General features: G+C 41.5%; 1 protein-coding gene across 1 annotated transcript; it reads right to left on the bottom strand.

The window, feature by feature from the left end:
• Positions 1-1370: 1370 nt before the first annotated feature.
• On the bottom strand, positions 1371-24857 carry LOC311292021 (uncharacterized protein). The gene is made up of 9 exons (XM_084411452.1): positions 24625-24857; positions 24235-24289; positions 22677-22838; positions 18205-18390; positions 8368-8622; positions 8205-8291; positions 5312-5414; positions 5191-5235; positions 1371-3906 (listed from the first exon to the last, which is right to left on the bottom strand). The coding sequence occupies exons 1-9, from the start codon at positions 24690-24692 to the stop codon at positions 1499-1501; spliced, it is 3369 nt and encodes a 1122-aa protein (XP_084267578.1). The 5' UTR covers positions 24693-24857; the 3' UTR covers positions 1371-1498.
• Between the last annotated feature and the right edge of the window lie 450 nt (positions 24858-25307).

The raw sequence follows: 25307 nt of genomic DNA, 5'->3' as shown, positions 1-25307 counted from the left end.
TACGAGAATACTTGATTAGTTGGTAGAAGTAATTACACATTAATGAGCACATATCATTTTGAAAGAACAAACTTTAACTTAAACTTTAATCAAAATTACAGTGTAGCTTTAAAGTCTGCCATGACAAACCAATCCTCAGATAGAATTTTAGACACGATAAGCTTGTCAAAGTCAACATCTTGAACCTGTACGTCTGCAGAGAACGGTTAAAAAGACAAATCCCTGTTGTACTTTGGTACCAGCAAGTAAAGGCTGTAAAAACCTGTAAAGTAAAGTTAAAAACTTTAACTCCTGCTTAAGCAACGGAATCTGCTTTTGCTTTACCATAGTGGAGAGCACCTTCTGCTTCTCCCTCCTAGAGGTTTACTCGGGATGGGAGGCAGAGGCCGTAGGCATGAAATGAGTCTATATAATATATTAGTTTCACCTTTCAGGTTGAATTACTGAAATAAATTAACTTTTGCACGATATTCTAATTTTTCAAGTTTCACCTGTATGATTAAGTATTTTAGTTGATATTAATCTTGTCAAAGCTCTGATTTCTGATCAACACACAACAGCAATGCGGATCTCATTATGGAGGTCAGGAAAGAAGCGGAGGTTCCGCTTTGGTGGCTGTGCCTGACCACTTGTAAGGAAGCGCTCCTCCAGTTTACGAGGCACCTGATCGGACCAAACGATGTTTAACTTAGTTAGCCTAACATCGGCTGCCCACCAGCTGCACCTGATCTAGAGCTTTCCTCAACATTTAGCTCCTCAAAACGGGACCCCATAGAAGGCAGCTCCTTGTCCAGACCGGAAGAGATCACAAAGTGAGCTTCCAAGTCCAGAACGGGACCCTCTGAGTCTGGAAAGAGCAAGAGAAAGAGCAGTGCCTGTCTCAGGCTCATCCAGCAGCTCCATCAGCAAACCCTATGATCTATGAGTCGCCAATGCTGCCTCAACAGACACAGGACCCAAACCATGGGGTGCGCATAGTGTCACTTGACTTCATATGTGGCCAAAGGGATTGGCATGTGTGCACACGTGATTCAGACAAGACGTTCCCATAGCGTTAATGTAATGACGCAGTGTCGAAGTTCCCTCAAAATGGAAACTTTTGTGCCTCATCTGTCCGTTTACTAAGCATGCCATGGGAAATTCATGTTGAATGGACATAACTCCAAAGTCCAGCAAAGGACGTTTAAAATGTTACATATTTATTATGCTACATATCAGCAGTTAGTATTTGATTATTATTGGCATTTGAAAAATAAACAAATAAATAAATAACATAATGTAAACACTACATAACTGAAATTAAACGAAAATTAGAAATGTAGCTACAAAAGTGAGACACATGAGGTTGACCACCAATTTGCAGTCCAAGGTTAGACATTTTCACATTTACAAACACATTTACACATTTTTTTTTTGGACTGGATATAACCATGATAAAGTCAAATGTAAATGCAACTGTGATTTAATTAGATTGATTAAAGCACATGGTGAGTGAAAACTAACAACTGTGTTGCTGCTTTTCAAAATCCCAGGGGTAAAAGCTTGAGGTGTCCGGATCCGAGCCAAATAACATCTCAGCAACACTTTGTTGAACAGAATCAGATGAACTTGAGGATACCATTTTACTGAGCTCAGTACAGAAATAGTCAATTTCAGTAAGGTCAGCCTTTTTAGTGACTTTTCCAGCACAATGTGTAGCCTCTTCAGCTTCTTGGCTTATGTTGGTCACAAATGAGCCAACATCAGTTGTATTAAAATCAAAAAAGTTGTTTTTCATTGGGTCAAACGCCTCAGGGTTGGGAAGGCTCATTTCAGAGGTACTCCATTCAGAACCGCTGTGGATTACTTGATTAAAATGACTAGCATTTGACACCATGGAGCTAGGTTTGAATTCTCCAGAAACATCAGATCCATCTCGGATGGGTCCAGTAATTACATTTTCCTCACTACTATAAGCATAGCTCTCCTCATTAGATGGGCAAGAACCAAAGGCGTAACAATCATCAAGTTCGGATCCACTGAGATGATCACTTAGCATATCACAGGACACAGTATTGATGAAAGACATCTGCTTGTCTTCTGGATTATTTAAATCTGTGTAAACTTGTTGAGGACTGAAGAAGTGACACTTTGTAATAATATTACCAGACTCACAGTTTTCTGTTTCTGAGTCAAATATCCCTGTATCAACTGATTCAGGACTGAATGGATCAGGGACATGGATTTCAGAGTTGCTCTGCTTACTGGTTTCCAAACCTTGGCCTTGAAAGTCAATGCTACATTTGCTTTTGTAAGCAGGTTCTGGACTAAAAGGGGCAGGGGTATCAACTTCATGATAACCAGAATCTAGTCTTGGAGCTTCATGAACAACAGTGTTCATTTCTTCTAATTCAGATGCACAATCGACTGGCTCAGCAGGTATAGGACTGAATGGGTCAAAATACTGGAGTTCGAATTTACTCATGGCCAAGGTTTCAGAGCAAGACGGGCTGTGCTGTTGTGAACTACTGGATTCGGGGATGAGTTGCTCATAGACAAAAACCTGGTCAGTAGCTGATGCATCTGTCTTACTTTGCAGACAAAAGAGGTCTTGAACTGGAGAATTTGGTGTACTAATATCTGTATCCAGGAATGATGAATCAGGAACATGTTCAGCTGCAGTGAGATTTGCCTTCCATTGGTCATTCCACTCTGAATTAGACAGGCTTTGGCAAGCATCTGAATCCTCAAATTTAAGACATGGAATATGTAAATCCGCCCTCTCAGAATCAGACCCTAATTCTTCATTACATTTAGGAGGGTCACTGTTTGTCGTGATCTCCTGCTCCACATTCTCAAAATTGTTCTGGTCATTCTGTTCTGTAATCTGGCTGTGTTGTTCTGTGTCTTCAGGCTTTGGACTGCAACATTCAAATTCATCTATATCATTGAATTCAGGGCTCAAAGCAGGATCCTTCCAAGGCAATTGCTCGTGGGACTCATCTTTCTTTATTTCATTTGGCTCAGGACAAACTGGACTATGATTATGTAGTTCAGGGCTACCAGGATCTAATCTCACAGTGAAAAAGAACATATCTCCATATTTGTAGTCATTTACATCTAAAGCAGAGGGTTGAGAAGCACAAATGGAAGGAGAAGTAGAGGCATTACTATTTATATCATGCAGCTGTTCACACAGAGGACCTGGACTATGATCGCTGGAGAAACTCTCAGTATTTCCAAGTTCTGAATGAGAACAATCTTTGTCATTTACAGCATTTTGTTCAGAAGAGATATGATGTTCAAAAATCTTCTCAATATCACTTATGCCTGGGAGCGGCTCAGGGTCACACGGACTTAGAGGAAACCCAGTATAGGACCCTGCAATGATTCTCTGTAGACCACACAGTGAGTTAGCTCTTTTAATAAAACTGGATCCATCCTGAACTTCAACTCTGTCCTCCAGCTCTTCAGCTTCAGCAAATATACTGGAATCGGCATCAAAAGAATTAAACACTGTAGAACTGTGACTAGAGCCAGATTCATGAACACACTCTTCATTGAACTGAGCTTCTTTTGAAAGATCTGGTTGCACATCATCGTAATTTTGGTCTTGTTTGGCATTTATTTGTACACCAGAATTGGCGTCACTGCAAGATTCAAGGCTCCTATTTTCAGTGGACATGGACAAGCTCTCAAGCTCTCCAGTGGACTGTTTGAAGTCAGCAACTAGTGGCATGTTGATGGGAGCATTAAAGGTACCATAGTCTTTTACAGAGGACTGGAGAGGGTAGTGTACAGTGTCTGGAAGACTGTTCTCTGCAGTGATGAAGTCATCCTGACAATGCTGTTCTTCTGGCATGTTAACCAGGAGAGTGTCAGAGGCAAAAGGGTCTGTGCCTTTAAACGGGTCCCTTGGTAATTGCTCTGAGAAAAACAGCACCATATTAGTCACTGTCTGAGAATGGATTGACTCTCTTATTCTCTGCAAGTAGTGCGTTTCTGTGTTGGGAATAGCTAACTATAAGTAGCAGTGCAACAAACGTATACCCATTTATCATCAGCTAAATTCTTTTCAAAGCAGTGTAACTTTTCCAGTAACAAGCACATTTTTTAAACAAGTATCTGTGATTTCAAAGTTAAATAGTATTGCACATGCAGTTATACAGCAGAGCAAACAAAGGTGATAATCAAACCTTCTCTCATGTAGATATGCCTGTGCAGAATTTGGGCTTTTCACACTTAAAATCGTTGACCTTGGGTTTTTATAAAATCATGGGTTAACGGAATCCTGGGTTATCCTTTTCCACTCACTTCAGTCTTTTGCCTGGGATAGTAATTAATCCTGGAAATTCAAGTTTAGCACGGTACATTTGTAAACTCCTGGGTTAACTTTTTTATTTGCATTTTTATATGCTCATTGTGGCGAGCAGGACACACCATGTGAATCATCACACCATACGGTTTACCTTTGTAACTGCAATGTGGAGCTACCCCACAAAAGCAGTGTTAAGGCCCCGATACACTCACGGCGAAGTTCTTGTTCGTTCTTTGCTTAGGGGTAAAAAAAAAAAAAAAAAACTGACCAATGGTAGTACAAATGGGTTTAGGGGTAGCTTTGGCAAGCTGTTTCGAACTCCCAAAACAAACTCCAAATGAAGTTCGCCTTGGCCTGATTTGGTTTAAAATGACGTCACATCAGTTCATTCTTCAATTTTACTTTAAGTATATCAGTGAGCAGGATTTCGTAACGGTTCTAACCCCCTTTTAAAATTACATTTTTTTTTTCTTTTTTCTTTTTTTTCTAAAAGATAACATGGTTAAGTAGTGTGAAAAGCCCCATTATTATCCATTGTAATGATATATTTGGCATAATGAACTTGATTCTGTTACATAGATTACATTGTTACTCTACGCAAATTTGTTTGTTCTAGTTTAATGCTCTCATCCTAATTGAGTTCCTTATTGTTTTGTACCTTATAAAATACTGTTCTGATTGCAAAAATGACTGTAGCTAAGTAACTGCAGTGTAACTATATTATCTACTTAAATTAGTAGTAGGTAGCATTGGAAGATAGCTTTAAAATAGATTCACTAACACCAATGCATTTTTGTTATTGTGCAGTTTGAATAAAACTTACTCAAAACTTTGTTTTAAATATGTACACATCATCACAGGAAAAAAGTCAGGTTTTAAATAAAGTTACCAACCTGTCACATCAACCTTTGGAAAATGGTCATCTCCAAATACATCACCTGGAAATCATTAAAAAATCATTATACACATGTAAATGCACAATCAAGAAACAATCACGCCATAACAATCACTCACCATAAGTGAAGGGGTTTGGATGGAAGAAGTCAAACTGTCTGTTTGTTGCTTGACTGGGTTGAACAATCTCAAAGTCTTCCTTCTCCATATCAGAAGAATCAGACTGTTTCAAGAGAGAAACCATAAGCTATTGAGTGCCCAGTATCAGAAAAAAAACATTTCTAGCTCAGTTTTACAATTGATTTAGTAAAAACTGATTTTTTTCAAAGATTGTTTTAGAGTGGATTTTATAGTTACTCGCTGTTTTTTACACTTTGTTTTTCCTTAATCTGAGCATTGCTGAACATAGTGGTTGTGAATAATGTCATCTCCGATTGGTCAATGACATGCAGCAGCCACACACAAAAAAAGTACCTATTTATATTATACAGTGTGCACCTCTAGCAGTCGAGAACGACAAAGCTGCGGGATACCAAAGCTGACTGTTTCCTCACACATTTACAAAATGCATGGATGCACCTTTGTATGCAATGGTCGAGGGCCGACTGAAGATTCAAAGGACATGGTAAATGACATCTGGAAACAGAAGCAATGCGTCTGGCAGTCAGATTCCAGATATTCAGGGCTAGCACGCCCTGATATGGAAGGACAACATGCCGGTGATGTCCTATTTAAACCATCAGGGGGGCATTGCGGTCACTCCCATGGTGATTCTTTTACAAATTGTTCTTTTGAGCATGAGTAACCAGTTGAGCCAGTTAATCAAATTGATCTGAATCGGATGTAAGATGCAGTATCTGAAGCTTATAAGGCATGTAGGTTGCCTTCGGCTCTAAGGGTGCAGCTCGATTTGGCAAGTTTCTGTAGGGCTTCAGGCTATGCTTCAGACTTTTGAGCAAGAGTAACCACTGAACCAGTTCATGAAATCGAACTGTACCAAAAAAATTTTTTAGTGCTGTGTTGAAACAGTGTTGAAAAATGTCTTGGATTTGAGCCCCTCCATAGCCACACAGGTGAAAACCTTGCTGATTGTGTACTAAAAATGGTGCAAGACTTGGGTTGGACTTGTCTAATTGCCGTGGACAAAGCTATGATAATGCGAACAATGTGTCTGGTATATATAACAGACTTCAAGCGCACCTGAAAATACAAAACCCTTTAATTCACTACATGCCCTGTGCTGGTCATTCTCTGAATCGCGTTGGTGTCAACAGCATAGATGATTGCTGTGAGTAGGTCACATCCTTTTTCGATCTTTTACAATCCCTTTATACCTTTTGCAGCGCATCCACTCATCGGATATTCATGACAGTGACAGTCACATTAGTTTGACTTTTAAATCTCTGTGTGCCACAAGATGGAGCTGTAGGGCCGACTCCACCAAAGCTCTCTATAAAAGAATTCCGTGGTTTTTTTGTGTTATATTCTACAAGAAAGTGTCATGTTAATTTTGACAGTTTCATTCTTACAAAATGTATAAATTGATAAGAAATTGCACTTGTGGGCCTGTTGCCCAGGGGCACCATGAGGTCTTAATACGCTATGAGTGATGCAGGAAAATGTTCTGTACTGGTTCTTTTAGATATTACTGCTGCTTTTGAAAATGTTGATTACTGTATATCAGTTGAGAGGCTCACAGTGTGTTGGCATCTCTGGAACAGCCTTGAAATGGTTCTCTTCATACTCATCAGACAATTCTTTCTGTACTCAGTACTCATCACACAGCATCTCTGTCCTGTGGTTTTCCCCAGGGTTATGTTTTAGGCCCGATTGCTTTTTGCACTATATTTGCTGCCTCAAGGGTAATTAATAAGTACATTTAAGGTTGTTTGTTATCATTGTTATGCAGATGATATTCAATTATAAATTTATTTTAAGCCTTGTGAAATTTCTAAATTGTCTGTTCTTCTAAATTCTATAAAAGGTTAATTGGCAAATAATTTGTTCTCCCAAAGGTGATGGACAGTCTTGGCCCTTTATCTTATTCTGTCAAACATTACTTCTTGTCTTAGTAATTCATCTGTGAAACGATTACAAGTGGTTGAAAAAACTGTCACCAAGCTTTTAACTAAGTCATCAAAGAGATCACATGTAACACCAATTTTAATTTATTTACATTGGCTCCCAGTTAAATTTAGAATTCAATTTAAAATTCTTGTGATAGTGTTTAGAGCATTGCATGGTCAAGCTCCTGATTATATAAAAGAGTTGTTGTAACCTTATAACTTATAACATCCTCTGAACAGGTCTTGTTAGCCGTCCTTCGTTCTAGACCAAAGAAAACATTCCCGTTCACGCCAAGGACGATAACCAAGGATAACGATAAAGGTATAGTATAGTTCTAAAAAAATTTCTCAAAATGAAAGAATAACAGAGTTCAAACCACAGCTATAACGATAACGGCACAGAGAAACAATATCGTTGGAATCACTTTCAAAACAATTTAATCCAGCTGATGAACAATAAAAACATTGACAGCCAATCAGAATCCATCCAGCTTTAAAGAGCATTTAAAGTGACAGACAAGCGTGCGCTTAGAAATAAATAGAACAATAACGTCCGCTGGTGTGGACGCTAATATAGTTATCTTTATAGTTATCGTTCTTGGTGTGAACGGGCCTTAAAGATGACTGTGCCTTTGAGGTTGTTGCTCCCAAATTGTGGAATGCTCTCCCTATACTTAAGATCTGTGGACACTTGTTTAAACTTGCTTTTGTCTAAATAGTTTTGTATTACTCAGTTTTTTTATCTGATTGTTTGTTTTTTAAAATCTACGTCACTCTTATTTGTTTTCTTTTTTTATATTTGCATGTACAGCACTTTGTGACGTTTGCTCTAGAAATGTGCTCTAGAAATGCTTACATTGTGTGAATATGGCAAAAGTAAAATTGACTAAGCACATCCCACAACAATGCAAAACAGCAGGTACAAGCTCCGTGTATGTGTGTCCTACCTGTGGAGTGGTTGATCTGAACATAACATCCTCCTCTTTGACCTCCGTCAATGTGATCTCAGTAAAAGACGACGAGCCACTGCTCTTCTGTAATCAATAACAGATCATGAGTTCAACAAACTTATTAAACAACTAGGAGCACACTGAATGCCAATGGACATACCAAGTTCTCCGTTGAATACTGCATTTTATCAAGCTCCTCTGGGGTGCTCTCCTGCTCAACATAATCTACTTCCTCTCTTTCCTGTTTGGACAAGATCTTCTCACAGTAGACATGATCACACTCGCTTTCTACAACATCCACTTTTCCAACCAACTCCTGGTCCAAACCCACACAATCAGCATCTTCTGTCATCTCAGTCATTGCACTTTCACCTGTTATGAGGCCAGCAACCAGCTCACCCAGCTTCTTTTTAACCTATTCAAAAAAAAGAAGAAAAAAAAGAAGTAAACTAAAAAAGAAAACATCACATAAGAGATTGCACATCGAGAATCATGAGCAATGACAATGATACATCTCAAGTGGTTCAATAAATGTGGCTTGACCATTTTAAATTGTTCTAATTTTTGTTTGAGTGATTGCCTCTGTATATTGGTATAGCAAAACTAACATTTTTAATTTTATTTTACTTGGTAAACTTAGTTTGATTATCTTTGTGTCATGGCACAACTCAGGTTTGCTGAAAGGTCCACATTTAGGTTCAGGTATACAGTGAGAAAGTGGTTTTTACCAACATTTTCACATACATCCTCTATAGCAGCATTACACTTTAAAGTTGGAGTTTGAGATTCTGCTGGCCACAGAGCTAGGGCTACTACAAATCTGAAGAAAAGCCTCCTTTAATCATGAGCTTTACGGAATGAACAGATCAATATATGCATAACAAATAATACAAAATAAACAGTCTCTTACAGAAATTCTGTTTATGATTGACAAACAATAGATTTTGCTTGTCAATGAGGTCTAATACAGTGGTTCTCAAGCGGAAATCTTCAAGGGAGCACAAATAAGCAACCAGCTTTTCAATTTTTCAACCGCCTGAGATGGACTCACTCTGATGTAAATGATGTTATCTAAAGATGGACAGGGCCGCCGCTGACCAGGGCCCTTAGAATCGTCCTAATCTAGAGTTTACACTCATTCACTTCACACACTCTTAGCGTATTGTGACAGGCACATCCCTAATTGACCAAAACACATCTTAATACCTGTAAAGAGGGCCTGAGTAATTTAACTAAGAATGTTACACGAAGGCGACAAAGAGACAGTCACTGTTATGCCTTTTGCATTAATATCTATATTAATTATTAATTCATAAAAATTGTTGTACATAAAATAGCTGTTAAATGGAGGGTGTTCCACTGCAAATTCGTTTTTGCTGTAGTATTGAAATTGGTTTGTGAAATTTTACAGGTATTGGTACAGACTACTGAAACTTTGATATTATGTCTAATGCGTTTTAGAGACTTTGTGCCAATTCAGCTCAGTTTACTGTAGTTATTTCAGTTAAAAAACACACTAACTTTACACAATTTGTGACATTCAAGATTTCATTAATGGACTTTGAAGGAATTCAGTATTTGATTTGACAAGAGCGAAAGAGTTCAGGACCAACCCGTTGCCATCTGGCGTTTTGAAAACCGTTATCTTACACGTGTAATCGAGAGGGGTGTTTTATTTTTGTATTTTTTTTTTGCAATTTCACTTGAGTTGATGTAGGCCAATTATAATAGTGGCCTAGAAATTGAAGTCACAAAGACAATAGGGCTCAAATCAGATCACAGACAGGATGTAAAACAGTCATGTATTGTTATTATTATTTATTTATTTTACAAAAAAAAACTACACAAACATTATAAGTGAACCTCAATTAAAACAGCCTACTAGAATCAAGAATCTAGAATTTGCAACCAAGAATCATGAAATTTCACTGGTAGAGGTATCTACTACTGAAACGTTGGCATTTTGAAAGCACTATTTTCCATAGAGTTTTTTTTTTTTAAATATGTGCAGTATGGATAGATATATTTATATAAATAAAGTAATGTTGCTGTTTTGACCTATTGTTTTCTCTCAAGTCAAGTCACCTATATTTCTATAGTGCTTTATGCAATATAGATGGTTTCAAAGCAGCTTTACAATGATCAACAGGAAAACAGTGATTCAATGATGCAAACAGAGTTCAATGCAGCTCTAAAAAGAAAATAGTAAACAGTCATTATTCAGTTTACTATTCATAAAATCTTTTTTTTTTTTTTTCTAACACGCAAAAGGCGGAACTCTAAAGCGGACGTGCAGTGCGCGGACAGTCTGTGGCGCGCACATAACAGAGACGCATGATGGCTGAGCGCCAAATTCGAACGGCACCCTCTTCGTTAAAAGCTACCGTATGGAAAATTGGCAATTTCATTGTTACCTATTTAGTATTTTTTTGTATGAGAGCTGCTTTCTGTATTGTTTAGTTTCCACATCAATATGCTGTAAACCAATCTGTTATACGTAACAGTCACAGTCTCTGTGTGTATCAGTGCAATGGCAGTCACAAAAAGTTACATTTAGACTGTGCTCTCTGCAGATGTTCATTCACTTTTTTTGTATAAGCTGTTCCCTTTCGTTAGGGAACTCGAACTGCGTCGTTGAAAACGACTCTTTGGGGACGCTCCCTTAGCGTGCGCCTCTGAAGTATGAATGAAACTAATCCAATCCTGATTGGTGTTGTGTCATGACGTAACATGTGACGGCATAACCGGATGCATAAAAGTGATGCTGGCACACACACACATTAGCTTTTGCTCTTCAGCAAGCGTTCTCTGTGAAACTGTCTGTCTTATTTGATGTTGTTTGTCTGTTGAAATCCTCTATATTATGCGAGTGGAAGATACACTAAGTGTATGCACCCCTGCCCTATATTTCTCACGGGTGGGGACACGCATCAGTTGTGTGTACACTGTTTAGGAGCGCAGCACGCATAGGCAGCTCTCGAGGGGGCTGCCTGTGAACACTGTGAAAGTACCCCCTATTAGAGTGCTGCGCTCCCGTTTGGCTATTTTTTCTGATAAAAGCCAGGCTCGCGATCCCCGCGGTTCGGGTCCTGCGTCCGTTGAGGCGGCGCGGCGGCTTAGATCGTGGAGATCGCAGAAGGATCTCGCGGATGAGAACGAGGCTGCCAAGGCACTTTCTCGTTCATCATCCGCAGATTCTATAACGCTCGCTCACGACGCAGAAGCCCGCGATGTGGCTTCTTCTGCCCGTGATGAGTGACCGATGCTCGACCTATCTGCTTCTGAGGAAATGGTTGTGCTCAGCATCGGGAGCGAGGAACATGAGTCACACTCGCCGGTGTTGTTTGTAACCCAAAAATAAGAATTGTCCCACTGCATTGCAATACAGAATCTATAGTAGATAATAACAATAAGATTTTGCGTGGGTGTGAGGCATGCACAGTCAGCTCCTGAGGGTGCTGGCTGCGTGTTCATTGCTAAATATCTCGACGCACACAGCCGTGCGTTTCGGGTGTTTCAGCCTCGCGCCCGTTGACTTTCTTCTCGAGAGATGAAAGCCAAAATATTGTGAACGACTCGAATCTCGCGTCTGCCGAGGCAGCGCGTAGATTACGAGTCTGCAATTAAAAGGGACACACGCGATATGTGAAATAATACTGTTTGGGTGCGAGGCATTCACAATCAGCTCCTGAGGGTGCTGGCAGTGTTCATTGAGAAATATCTCGGGCGCGCGTGCAATCCGTGCGCTGTCGAATGTTTCAACCTCGCACCTGATGACTTTCTTCTCGAGGGATGAAAGCCAAATATATTGTAAAGGCTCGAATCTCGCGTTTGCCGAGGCAGCGTGTAGATTACGAGACCATAAATAAATATTAAAACAGTATTGTCTGGGAATATATTATCTGACTTTAAGAAGTTAGATATTTTAATTCAGCCTACCATCTAGAACATGTTTCACTTATCCAATGTTTTTGGCTGCATTTAATTCTGAGGAATTCAAATGATGAGCAGCGAACGTCGAAAATCGTTTTCGATTTTTCCCTGCCGGTCCTCCGCATCAGGGTATCGAAAACGAGACGAAGATGGCTGTCCCCCCGTGGAGGGACGAGCGAGAATCGCTCCTCCGCGGAGCCCTCAGGAAATCGATGTTTATATCCAGCGTCAAGTGCGCTTCGGGACGCATCGGTTTTCAGCGAATGCACGCTGTAGTGCCCGCCCAAGAGGCTTGCGGCCAGGCAATGTTCGCATCCGTACATCAGAAACTGTTTTCGATTATTCCCTGCCGGTCTTCCGCTTCAGGGTGTCGAGAACGAAACCGAAAGAGCCTCCCCTCTGGGGGAGCCCTCAGGAAAATCGATGTCTGTATCCCGCCGTAAAGTGCGCACACCGTGGCGTTCGCCCCAAAAGCTTGCAATAGGGCACCAACTATGGTCACAAAATCTTTCTCGACTTTTTCCTGCCGGTCCTCCGCTTCAGGAGGTCGAGAATAGTGCTCGAAAAACACCCGAGGTCAGTCTCGAGGGGCTGGTTCCCTTAGTAGATTTTGTAGAAGAATGGCAACGCCTTCCGAATATATCTATATGGGTCCTGAATATTATAAAATATGGGTAAAGACTGCAGTTCGGTCACCGACCTCCCAAGTTTGCTGGAGTGGTACCGACTGCAGTGGTACCAGAACAGGCTTGGGTTATGGAACAAGAGGTACAGACTCTACTGGTCAAAGGGGCTATAGAAATTGTTCCCCTACTAGACAGGGAGTCCGGGTTTTACTACCCGGAACTTTATAGTTCCAAAGAAGGATGGTGGGCTGAGGCCGATTTTAGATTGGAGGCAGTTGAATCGTTCGCTGAGGAGATTCAGGTTCAAGATGCTCACTATTCCCATCATCGTGAATCAAATCAGATCCGAGGATTGGTTTGTCACGATAGATCTAAAAGACGCCTATTTTTCATGTCTCCATCCTTCCATGTCACAGAAGGTTCCTGAGGTTCGAAGCGTAACAATATCGGGTTCTTCCGTTCGGCCTAGCACTCTCTCCCCGCACGTTCACTAAGTGTATGGATGCAGCTCTGGCTCCACTGAGGCTTCAGGGCATCCGTATTCTGAATTATATCGATGACTGGCTCATATTGGCCCAGTCTCGAGAAATGGCAGTTCGGCATTGAGATGTCGTTCTTGGCCACATTCAGAAATTGGGGTTGAGACTCAACACTAAGAAAAGTGTGTTAGAACCAGCTCAGAAAACTACTTTTCTGGGCGTGGTATGGAATTCGGTTTACGATGCAGGCACGTATGTCTCCAGCATGTATCGAATCCATCCTGACCATGGTGTCAGAGATAAAGCTAGGCCAGGCCATCACTGTAAAGTCAGTGGTGGCTCAAAGCCAAGGGGTTTTTCCCCCAAAGGGAATCCGTTCCATATTTAATAAAGGTTACGCGCAGATGCCTTCGTTCCCAATTAATATGGAAGAAACCTTGGTTCTTGTCCCAAGGGCCAGTATTAGGGGCGTCATGACGCTGGAAAACCATTTCGACAGACGCTTCCATCACTGGCTGGGGCGCGGTTATCGTCCGCTTTGCCAGGGGTCTGTGGTAGGACCATCATCATTCTTGGCATATAAATTGCCTAGAAATGTTGGCTGTGTTCAGGGCTCTGAGGAGCTTCCTCCCAGACATCAAAGGTTACCATGTCTTGATATGTTCGGACAATACATCAGTGGTAGCGTATCTGAACCGACAAGGGGGACTCAGATCGCGCCCTCTTTCCAGATTGGCGCATCAGATTATTTCATGGTCCCAAGGGAAAATATTATCTATAAGAGCAATATATGTCCCGGGGGTTCAGAATTTAGGGAGCAGACATCCTGTCGAGGCAGGGGCTGAGGCCCGGGGAATGGAGACTCCATCCAGAGGTGGTGGAGCTGATATATGGCAGAGGTTTGGACCCAATGGAAGTGGATCTGTTTCCGTCTCGAGAGACGTCCCACTGTCCACTTTGGTTCTCCCTCACTCATCCAGCCCCGCTGGGGTTGGATGCCATGGTACAGGCCTGGCCGAGGCTTTGCCTGTATGCTTTCCCCCCGATCGCTCTGCTCCCAGGAGTCTTGGAGAGGGTCCGTCAGGAGGGCATCAGTCTTCTTCTGGTAGCCCCGTTTTGGCCGGCCCGAGTATGGTTTTCGGACTTAATTTCACTCCTGATAGCTCCGCCATGGCAGATTCCTCTGAGGAGGGATCTGTTATCTCAGGCAGAGGGCACTATATTCCATCCTCACCCAGAGTTGTGGAAATTGTGGGTCTGGCCTCTGAGGGGGCTAAGTACCTAGATGCTGTTCTATCATTTGGGGTGCATGGAACCATACTTATCTCTAGGGTTCCGTCTACTAGGAGATTATATGACCTTAAGTGGAAATGTTTTTCCGCTTGGTATAGAGAACATGAGTTAGGCTCAGTTAACTGCCCAGTGGCTTCAGTTTTGAGTTTCTTCAAGATCGTTCTCTGCGAATCTCTCCCCGTCCACATGTATGGTGCACATGGATGCCATTGCGGCGTTCCATGCACCACTGAATATTGGGCCTTTTGGGGAGGCACCAACTGGTCATACTATTTCTCCTTGGTGTACTTAGAGGATGAGACTGACAGTCAGGTCCAGGGTTCCTTCCTGGTACCTGGCGGTGGTTCTCGAAGGCCTATCCCTGGCTCCCTTCGAATCCCTTCATACCCCTTTTCCACCAAGGCAGAGCTGGTGCTGGTTCGGAGCCAGAGCCTAGTTTCAAATCGGTTCTTTGTTTTTCCACCGCCAAAGCACCAGCTCCGAACCAGTAAAACTGGTTCTTAAGTAGCACCAACTCATTGCAGGGTCTAGAACGGAGCCAAGAAAGAACCGCTTGCGTCAGAGGCTGGGGGCGGGGTTACCGTGGCCAACAAGACTGAAGAGAAACTTGTGACCGCCATTTTCAAATAGCAGCTAATCGAGCTAACAGCAGCTAAACACGATGGACGCGATCTAAAATATAAATTTAAGGCTAAAGTCGGCATCTTATTGTTAAAAATAAATGTTATGTACATGCCGTTACTCTCGCTTGTAATCTCCGTCTGTACAAATAATGGCGAGCCGCGCGAACACGTTGGATCCGCCGTGTTTGGATGCCGATGTAGGTCCGCAAAGCCATGAACATCAATAGCAAAGCAACGTGCGCCATTGTTGATGATGTGTTTGTGTTTGGCGCCGCCGCGCTAACGTTGCTGAGAAAGATGAGACGTAGCTGTGACGTAAGACCTGGCTCTGCGTTGGCTCTTTTAGCCTGTGGAAAAGCAAACCGGTTCTTTGGAGGCTCGTCAGTCGAACCAACTTCAAACCGGCACTAGCTCTAGCTCCGAACCAGCACCTGGTTCTTGTTGGTGGAAAAGGGGTATCAGTCCGCTTTGCCTAGGACCTCACGTTCAAGATAGCCTTTCTCTTAGCTACTTCTTTTAAAGAGACTGGGAGATCTCCAGGCCCTGGCATTAGTACCAGCTTGCTTGGGGTTTACCCTCGGCGGAGTTATGGCCATCCTGCATCCGAGAACCAGCCATGTGCCTTAAGTGCAATCTTTCATGGCTAGGTCCATGGTCCTGCAAGCATTTCATCCTCCACCACATGTGTCGGCAGAAGAGAAGAGGTTCTTTGCTCTGCCAGTCAGAGGTCCAAGTTTTACCTTGAGAGGTCCTCCTCTTGGAGGAGGTCGGACTTACTGTAGTGTGTTTTGGATCACCTAGTAGGGGCTCCCGGCTAAACAAACCATAAGTAGGCCTACAAGGTGCGCAATTTGCCTTCACCTTTGGCCGTAAGGGCTCATTCTACTAGAGGCATGGTGTCCTCTAGAGCCCTCCTCTCGGGAGTGCCCCTCCAGGAGATCTGTGGGGCAGCCGGTGGGCTACCCTGCACATTTTATCAGGTTTAATAGTCTGCACCTCCCTAGTACGCCTGGCACACGTATGCTCTCGTCCTAGCTGAGTGTCTGAGATCAGTTTCACTCTAGGGCAGGCCTTTTTCGGTGCGTGGCCTATTGGGAATTCGTTCCCCAAAGAGTCGTTTTCAACGACGCAGTTCGAGTTCCCTAACGAAAGGGAACGTCTCGTATTACGTTTGTAACCCTTGTTCCCTGAGGAGGGAATGAGACACTGCGTCGTCTTGCCACGCCCCTCGATGCCTAGGAGCGGCTTGCTTCATCGCGAGGCTAATGTGTGTGTGTGCCAGCGTCACTTTTATGCATCCGGTTATGCCGTCACATGTTACGTCATGACGCAACACCAATCAGGATTGGATTAGTTTCATTCATACTTCAGAGGCGCACGCTAAGGGAGCGTCCCCAAAGAGTCGTTTTCAACGACGCAGTGTCTCGTTCCCTCCTCAGGGAACAAGGGTTACAAATGTAACCCGAGACGTTTTTGATTGTGGTATACAGCAAACATTTCAAGTCATAACTCTATTATTTAGTTGTGTATAAAAGCGGCTTTGTATGTTACTATATTCAGAATATGCGTAAGTCCACAAGCATTATGTTTGTATGAGAGCTGCCGGTACATAACTCTATGGGCCCTATTTTAACGATCTGAAACGCAAGTATCAAGCGCGAAACGCAAGTAACTTTGTGGGCGGGTCCTGTTGCTATTATACCGGCGGGATAAATGACTCTTGCGCCCGACGCAAATCTAAAATGGGTTGGTCTGAAGTAGCTTCATCACTCATAGGTGTGGTTTGGGCGTAACGTGAAATAAACCAATCAGAGCGTCATCTCACATTCCCTTTAAGAGCAGGCGCGCTTGTTCTATAGCGGATTGCTATCATAACGGCGGATTTGCCAGACGCACGCCAGGAGCGGTTCACAGCCGAGGAGACCGATGTTCTCGTCAGGGCCGTAAAACACAGAGAAGTGACGTTGGGGATGGAGAAACACACCCAAATTAACTTCGGTTAAACAGGCGTATGATAATTTGGGTTAATGTGTAAGCTAGATGTATGCTTTTATAATAAACTATCTATCTATCTATCTATCTATCTATCTATCTATCTATCTATCTATCTATCTATCTATCGTAATAATGTATGATTTGCAAAAATGAAAACTGCTGCTTCTGTGTAGATGAGAGAATCAAAGTGTATTCGCGTTGTGCACACGCTACATTGATTAAGGCCAAGCATGCGCCCTTAAAATAGCATATAATAACATGCGCAACGCGCCACTGACTTTAAACTAGTTTTTTTTTCGGTCAGTGGCGGAATTGTTTTCTAAACCTGCAAAATAGCATGAGGGAACGTTTGCGCCGGAACACGCCTCCTCTTTGCGCTGAACCGCCCCGGGGAGCGCAAGTGTATTTCTTAGTTAACCGACGTGCGTCTGTGGAGGGAAAAGTCTGCTGTGCGCGGGTGCAAAATAGGAATGATACATGCGTCGGTGTACAAAGTCAGTTGCGCTGGGTGCAAGATAGGGCCCTATATTTTTGAACGAAAACTGTTTGTGATTTTTTTTTTTTTGTCTGAAGGATTATATTGCTCATTGGAAATAACAGGAGGTTGTTGGTTAGAAGTCTATTATTAAATGTTAGAGATTCAGAATATGCACATTTATTTTCCTGTTGGTTCTCAGCAATGTTGGGACATATGCTGGCAAATGTAACCTTACCGTTGACTTGCCAAATCACTTCCATTTGTTTTATTAATAAAATGAATATAGGAAGTATTGGAAGTAAATTCTTTATGGGTCATCATAAATACTTTAAAAAAAAAAAAAAAAAGATGCATCGATAATCGTTACCCTCTGAATCGTAATCGAATCGAATCGTGAGGTGCCTAGAGATTCCCACCTCTAGAAAAGAGATGTAGCAAAGCTAGAATCTAAATTTATAAAACTGTATACCAAAGCATAATTTCACTTAGTTAATTAATTATGTGAAGTGTCTATTTGAACTGGTTCCAAAAATATGCAAAAGACTAAGAACATGCTGACTGAACTGTGACCTGTACGATCTCCTCGAACACGTCCTGCAGCGGCGAGATCTGTTCATGCAGGCTTTCTGCGTGTGCTCTGGCATACGCCACTTCCCGCTGGATCTGGAGCAGGTCTTCAGCCGCAGCACACAGCTCGCTGTCGTACTGCTGTACTGTCTGCTCCAAGTCCTGCTGCTCCTCCTGCAGGCACTGCAGCTGCACACACAAGGTCAAACACACAAACAGATGGCAGCGACTTAAGACCATGTTTTATTTGTACCCCAAACCTGGTGTAAATTGTGATGAACTGTATTTGTATTCCAATTCTAATACTAACTTACAGTAAAGGGCCATCACTGCATTATGTATATTGTGTTTTTTCTGTGTGCATGTGTAAACTGTATTTACGAATACAACAGAAACTCCACACCAAAGCCCTACTCTAACCTACACAAATTAACAATACTTGTTTTAACATAGCATTTGTAGTAAAACCATAGCAATCACAATTATACTACTGTTATGGTTACTAAAACCATGGTTACTAAATGGATACTGCAGTATTTCTAGTAAGTTACCATTGTTTTAAAACCATGTGTAACGCCTTTTCAATAAAGCCAGAGGTGACTTGGGAGTGGCGTATGAGTATATGAATTAACTTCAATACATTAAAATGTGTGACCCTGGATCACTAAACCAGTCACATGTCGCACGGGTATATCTGTGGCAATAGCCAACAATACATTGCATGGGTTAAAATTATCGATTTTTCTTTTGCAGCACAATCGCGAACACAAATCGACAACTTTAAAGGCGATTTTCTCAATGTTTCGATTTTTTTTGCATCCTCAGATTCCAGATGTTCTAATAGTTGTCTATCAGCCAAATATTGTCCTATCATAACAGACACTGGAAAGCTTATTTATTCAGCTTTCATATCGTGTATAAATCTCAATTTCAAAATTGTAACCCAGTCACATATTGCTCAGTGCCTTCCTTTATTCTCCAAAAATATTCAAAGACACACCACCACTGTCCTATTGTCATCACTTCTCCAAACAAGGTCCAGCATGTGCATACAAACCATGAATACAACCAGGTGTCCAAAATCACCTTCTCTCTACTGCCACCCAAAGGTAATTGTTTCCTTTCAAATCTTCCCAGTTACTAACTCCAACCAACTTGCTACCTATCCCCATGCCTATATTGCCTCCCAATGGTCAATAACAACACTGTAACAATAACAATGGCCTGGTCATGCAGATCCACAAATCAGACCCTTCCTGTCAGGACATGTGGTAAAGCTCCTCGTCCAAGCTCTTGTCATTTCAAGACTGGACTACTGCAATGTTCTACTGGAGGGCCTACCAGCCAGCACGACTAAACCTCTGCAGATGACCCAGAACGTGGCAGTATGTCTGGTCTTCAATCAGCCGAAGAGAACCCATGTCACACCCATCCTGACTTCGCCCCACTGGCTCCCAGTTGTGGCCAGAATCAAATTTAAGGCTTTGCCGCTGGCTTTCAGAACTACCGCTGGAACAACACCTCCTTACCTCAATTCACTCTGACACGTATATGCTCCCTCCCACCAGCTATGGTCAGTGAGTGAGCAACGCCTTGTTGTTCATTCACAATTAGGGTTGGGAAACGAAAATTGATTCCGATTTTTTAATTGGATACTTAAGTTCAGGAATGGGAAAAAATCCGAAAAAGAATTATTTCGCTTATTGATTCCTGTGTGTGCATTTTAATGTGGTTTTAAACCATTCAAGCGCAATAAGACATGAAAGAGAACTCAGTTCGCACAAATGATGTCAAAATATCCTCGTAAACACAGTCGGTTTTGTCTTAAATGAACGTGAACAGTTGAGAAAGAAAACGCATGTGTAACAGTATATTGGATCCGTGCATTAGCTCTTAAAGTGACAGCAGCCTAATAAACCTGCTTTTTATATTTGATTTAAATGTTTGAACTTTGTTAAGATGTATTTATTTTTTGCTATTGCTGATTTGCTTATTTCTAATTGGAATCAATAAACAGAATCTGCACTGGAATTGTAAACGCTAAAATTCAAACGATACACAACCCTATTTACAATGAGGCATAGTCACTCTCCAAAACCTTCACTCTCTCTGTTCCTCATCTGGCAACTAAAAAAAAAAAAAAAAACTGGAGGGGAAAGAGTTAACTATAAAGTTTTTTAAAAAGTTTTTAAAAAAGAAAGAAAAAAAAGTGAGTTTTAGGGCGTTTTCACACCTACAGATAGTTTGTTTTGTCCCGAAACAGGGACTTCATTTGTTACAATGTTACACAGCATTTCTCCTCTTCTCTAGCTTGCTTCCTAATCTAGTGGTCTAATAAACCTTGCATTGCATATTACAAATAGTTTTGGCTCTCTGACGATTGCTTTTGTTCCTCTTTTGTAAGTCGCTTTGGATAAAAGCACTTGCTGAATGCATAAATGTAAATGTAAATACAAATGATGCATTTACCTGTGACCACACTGTGCTGTAATGACTATTAGAGACCCACCAGTAGAAAAGTGTATCAATTGTGTAATCGGTCGATCTCTAATCAAATAGCATCAGAAAACTGGTGTATCTGCATTAAGTGAAACATTAACAAAAACGTCCAAGTCTGCCTTCCTTTTTAAGTACACTTGCATCTTATTCATCCAAGCTCTTATAATTTGAAGATTGGACTACTGCAGTGCTCTTTTGGCCGGCCTTCCCGCCAGCATGACTCCGCCAATGGTCCAGAACGCAGTAATGTTTCTGTCTTTAATCAACCAAGAAGAGCTGACATCACACCCGTCCTGGGCTGCGTGTACACGGCAAGTCTTAATGGACAGATCTGATGTTATAATTGGATCATATCCAATGTTTTGTCCTGCCAGTTTACACTCACGTTAGACACGACTGGTATCCGATATCTGTGTTTACGTTAATCCATGCCCAAAATGATTCTGTTGTTGATCGCTTTATTATGCGACATGGTTCACCCTCGGGTTTGGAATGGCTTTACTAAAATTATTTTATAATTCAACCAATCGGGTGGCCATGATTATTTGCCAGCATGGATCAGTTAAAATCTGTCATGGATGTTTGCAGTGCATATAGACCGGAAAATAGTGGTAATGTTTATTTGTTGGTTTAGAAGCACAGTAAGATTTCATTTTTTTTGGAATGAATAAGAAGGAATTAACGAGAGAGAGAGAGAGAGAGAGAGAGAGAGAGGGAGAGAGAGAGAGAGATTGTGAGTTTGAATTACCTGCGTGCGTCAGTATATAATAGTAAAGCTGCTCGTTTATTTATATAAGAACATAACACAACATAACAGTTACTTTTTTTTTTTTTAAACCAGAGGCTCTGTTCTTTCTTTTTATATATTGCATGTTCAGATATTCATACAACAAAATATTCCTGGGGCCTTGGAAATTTGGTGAAAAACGCTGGCGGGGAAAGAGGGGGAAAAAAGAGTTTTAGTGTGAGCACATACAGACACATCTTGTCACGGTTCATGGGTTCACAGACTCGCCCTCACTATGTTGTGTGTTTGTGTGTGTGTGTGTGTGTGTGTGTGGTGGGTGTGGCTCATTATCGCTGCTGATGAGCGGATCAGCGGCAGCTGAGTTTCATGATTGGCGTCCTATTTATTGTCTGTGATTTCGTCCTGTCTTTGTCCGATCGTTTTGTGATTCTCCTGGAGTATTCTCCGTGCTTGCAGTTCCTGAGGCTTCGTTCCTGGTTCTTGTCTTTTCGTCTCCTGTGTTCCTGAGGATCATCTGTGATTGCCTGGACTATCTGCCCATTGCGTCCCTGCGTTACCGAGCCCAGCATCATTCTCTGCCCACGACGACTGACCAGCATCTCTATCTATTTCCTGCATTATACAATAAACATTTCTGTTTCACTCGCAAGTGGATCTTTTGCCTTCATTTACAGAGCCTGACACCTCTGCTTCATGATATGACATTAAAAAGCGATCTCTGTGGGAACCGTGTCGCTGTCGCCTTGCGGTGGCTTGGAATTCTGAGGGGAATCAGATATACACGTTTAGACGCAGGTCAGATGTCCAGATATCGGATGTGTGTCTGATTTAAAACAACAGTTGGAAGTGGTTCAGTGAGTAAAAAATGTGATTTTTTTTTTTTGTCCCTGTGTAAACTTGTGTCCCTTGGTTTCACTGCACTGGCCTGTAATCCGGGGACGTCAAACACTGTTCTGCAGAGTTCAGCTCCAACCCTAATTAAACACAGCTAATCCAGGTCTTTAGGTGTTGTTAACTTGTTGGAGTTGGCTGGAGCTAAACTCTGAAGGACAGTGGCTTTCCAGGAGCGCAGTTTGACACATGAGACTGACAATGAAAATGATTTGAGGGGTGAGTAAAAATGAATTTCTGTAGGATACAGATCCATATAGAGCTTGAGTTGTATTTAACCTGAAATATCCCTTTAAACAGGAACAATTCTCCAGAAATCATTTAAAGATTTGCTTACCACTTCCCTCTCCCGTTTCTGGAGGTCATAGATCACCTTCAGCTCTTCCTTCAGCTGTGTCTTCCTCTCTTCCAGCTTCTCCATGCTCTCCTGTGTGTCACGGCACAAAGCCTTGACCGTCTGAAGAGTCTCCTGTTCCATATGCACCTCATCCTTCAGACCCTGAGGATATATTCATGAGGATATGTTACCCTGATCTAAATCACTAAACTCTTATCATTGATAACAGCCGTACTGTGTCATCTTCTATCACATAAATCCTATGACTTTTTGTGCAGATTATGAGAGAAAGTTTTTCCAACTTCCTACAACTTTTCAAAAAACTTGGGTGTACCCAAAGTCTAGCGCAAAACAAGTTACACTTTATTTTAAGGTGTCCATATTACAATGTAATTATACATTAAGTACTAAGTATTAATAATTAACAACATGTACTTCATATAGGATTAGGTTAAGGATTAGGGTTTGGTTTAGGGTTAATTGCATGTAATTATGCATCATTTGCAGTTATTACTACAGTAACTACATGTAACGTGTAACAAGGACACTATAAAATAAAGTGTTACCACAAGTTGATATTTTTCCTCCCCAAAAGTGCTGTGAAAACCGGTCTGAGTTTGACACAGAATTCTATTACAAACAGAGACGCAATTCTCAAATAACTGACAAACACACATTCTCTGAGAGATTGTTTGCATTTGTTAATAGCGTGCTAACAGGTACACAAAAATAATGGTTCGGTACATACCTTGATTTTATCAAAGTCATATATTGATTTGAAGTCATCATATATATATATATATATATATTTTTTTTTTTTATATATATATATTGTAGGCTATTTAGTGTTAGTAGCTGTAATTCCATATTATTGCTGTCCGGCAATATACATAGCTTCCAGAAAGTTTATTTTGTTTAATTACGTTTTACTGTATTTTAAAAATGTATTTATAACCTATTTTAATGACAGTGGTGGCAAAACACTTCTTTTATTACGTGTGCACTTTTTGAATTAATGTTTATTATTTTATTCATCAAAATAAAACAACTGTTGCTGATATATTTTGAACAAACATAAACCCAATTGCTCAAAATACATTATTTTAGGTAAAGTATTTGAATCACTACCAGGGGCTTTTTACCACAGCCGGTATCAATGTGCCAGATATATATCATATGGCGCATTTTTCTTAAGGTGTCTTTAGCCCGTTACAACATTAATTTATTATCTCTATGGTATATCACACATGTTGCTGATCTCCAACACTAACCCACGAATAAAGAAGACTGGCATGGAACTTGTATTTTGAGAAAACCATATCACGGTTAAAAATATACAATCATGACAATAAAATAAATCTCACATCAAACGCTATGCAAAACAAATATCGACGACTGACTCTTCACCCAGAGTAATGCGCTGAAGAGATGCGCGCTTCAGACGCAGAGGGAGACAGCACTAAGTGGCAGTAAATTATAGCTATAGTGCTCATCAGTGCAGCTAACGTTACTTCTACAGAGCCTGTGTATAGTGCAGAAAATAACACTGTAACGTTACCTTGATTTCGTTATCGTCAGAAGAGTCTTTACCCTGAGCCTGAAGCTCCGTGTCCCTGAAACAATAAATCACGTAATGAAGCAAACTGAAATGCCAATATTTCCGCAAGATTTAAGTATGATTTCCATGGCTCCGATTTAAGCGCATATAAACACAAGATCATGCAGACATACGTTCAAGATTATGCAATCCATACGTGTCAGATGATGCCAGGATGATGAATCATACGTACAGTACATGCAAACATTATGGCGTTATTATTTCAGTGCATAATTAACCTCGACGTGCAAGGTGATGTTTTTTGAAGGATGTCGGTTAAATCGCATTTAAAGACATAGACTGCGTGCAGCTGCTGATATGTATAAAGATAAGGATCATGCATTCGTGTACCTGGCAGCGGCTGAAGCGCGCGCTCGTGCCGGCCGCAGGCAGTCTAGAATAAAGCGCATCATATTCATACGCGACACATCATCTGCAGCACACACGTCACACGAGCGGGTTAATGCATAGCTTTGGAAATATTCTTTCGACTCTCTATGAAGTGCATGCTGTCAAATAAAGACGTGTGAATGAGACGTTCTCCTTGAATCGCTGTCCGCTCTCCTTCAGCTGCGGCGGGGATCACGTGACAGCGGGCTCTGGGCTCGTGACGGCGGACACTGCACGAGACCGACGATCCGAGCCAGAACCGACCGGCCCCATATGGCACGTGTCCACTGGCGTAGAAGGAACCCGCTGAACACGCACACACACACACACACACACACACACACCAATAGTGTGCTGCCGCTGTGGGGGTGTGTCTGTAACATACAGCAAGAGCATACTGTATCAATAAAAGCATACTGTAGTGTAGAAGCCTGTGAAAAATCTAAAGTTAAAACTAAAGTCTGAGATCTCTAGAGTTACGGTCTCAGACACTTATGGGCAGAAAATAAAATGTACAAGAACAAATCCGTGCTTGGATACCAAAATAGAATTTATATAAAAGTGCTTTTAATTATAGTTGTAGTTTAAAGGTAGGGTAGGCAATATAAAATAAAAAACACTTTTTGTTATGTAGGATTGGAACT

The sequence above is a fragment of the Rutilus rutilus genome, assembly GCF_951802725.1.
Source record: "Rutilus rutilus genome assembly, chromosome: 6".
In the NCBI taxonomy this organism is placed as follows: domain Eukaryota; kingdom Metazoa; phylum Chordata; class Actinopteri; order Cypriniformes; family Leuciscidae; genus Rutilus; species Rutilus rutilus.
The sequence above is the reverse complement of the archived record's forward strand: the minus strand, read 5'-3'. Positions and strand labels throughout refer to the sequence as shown.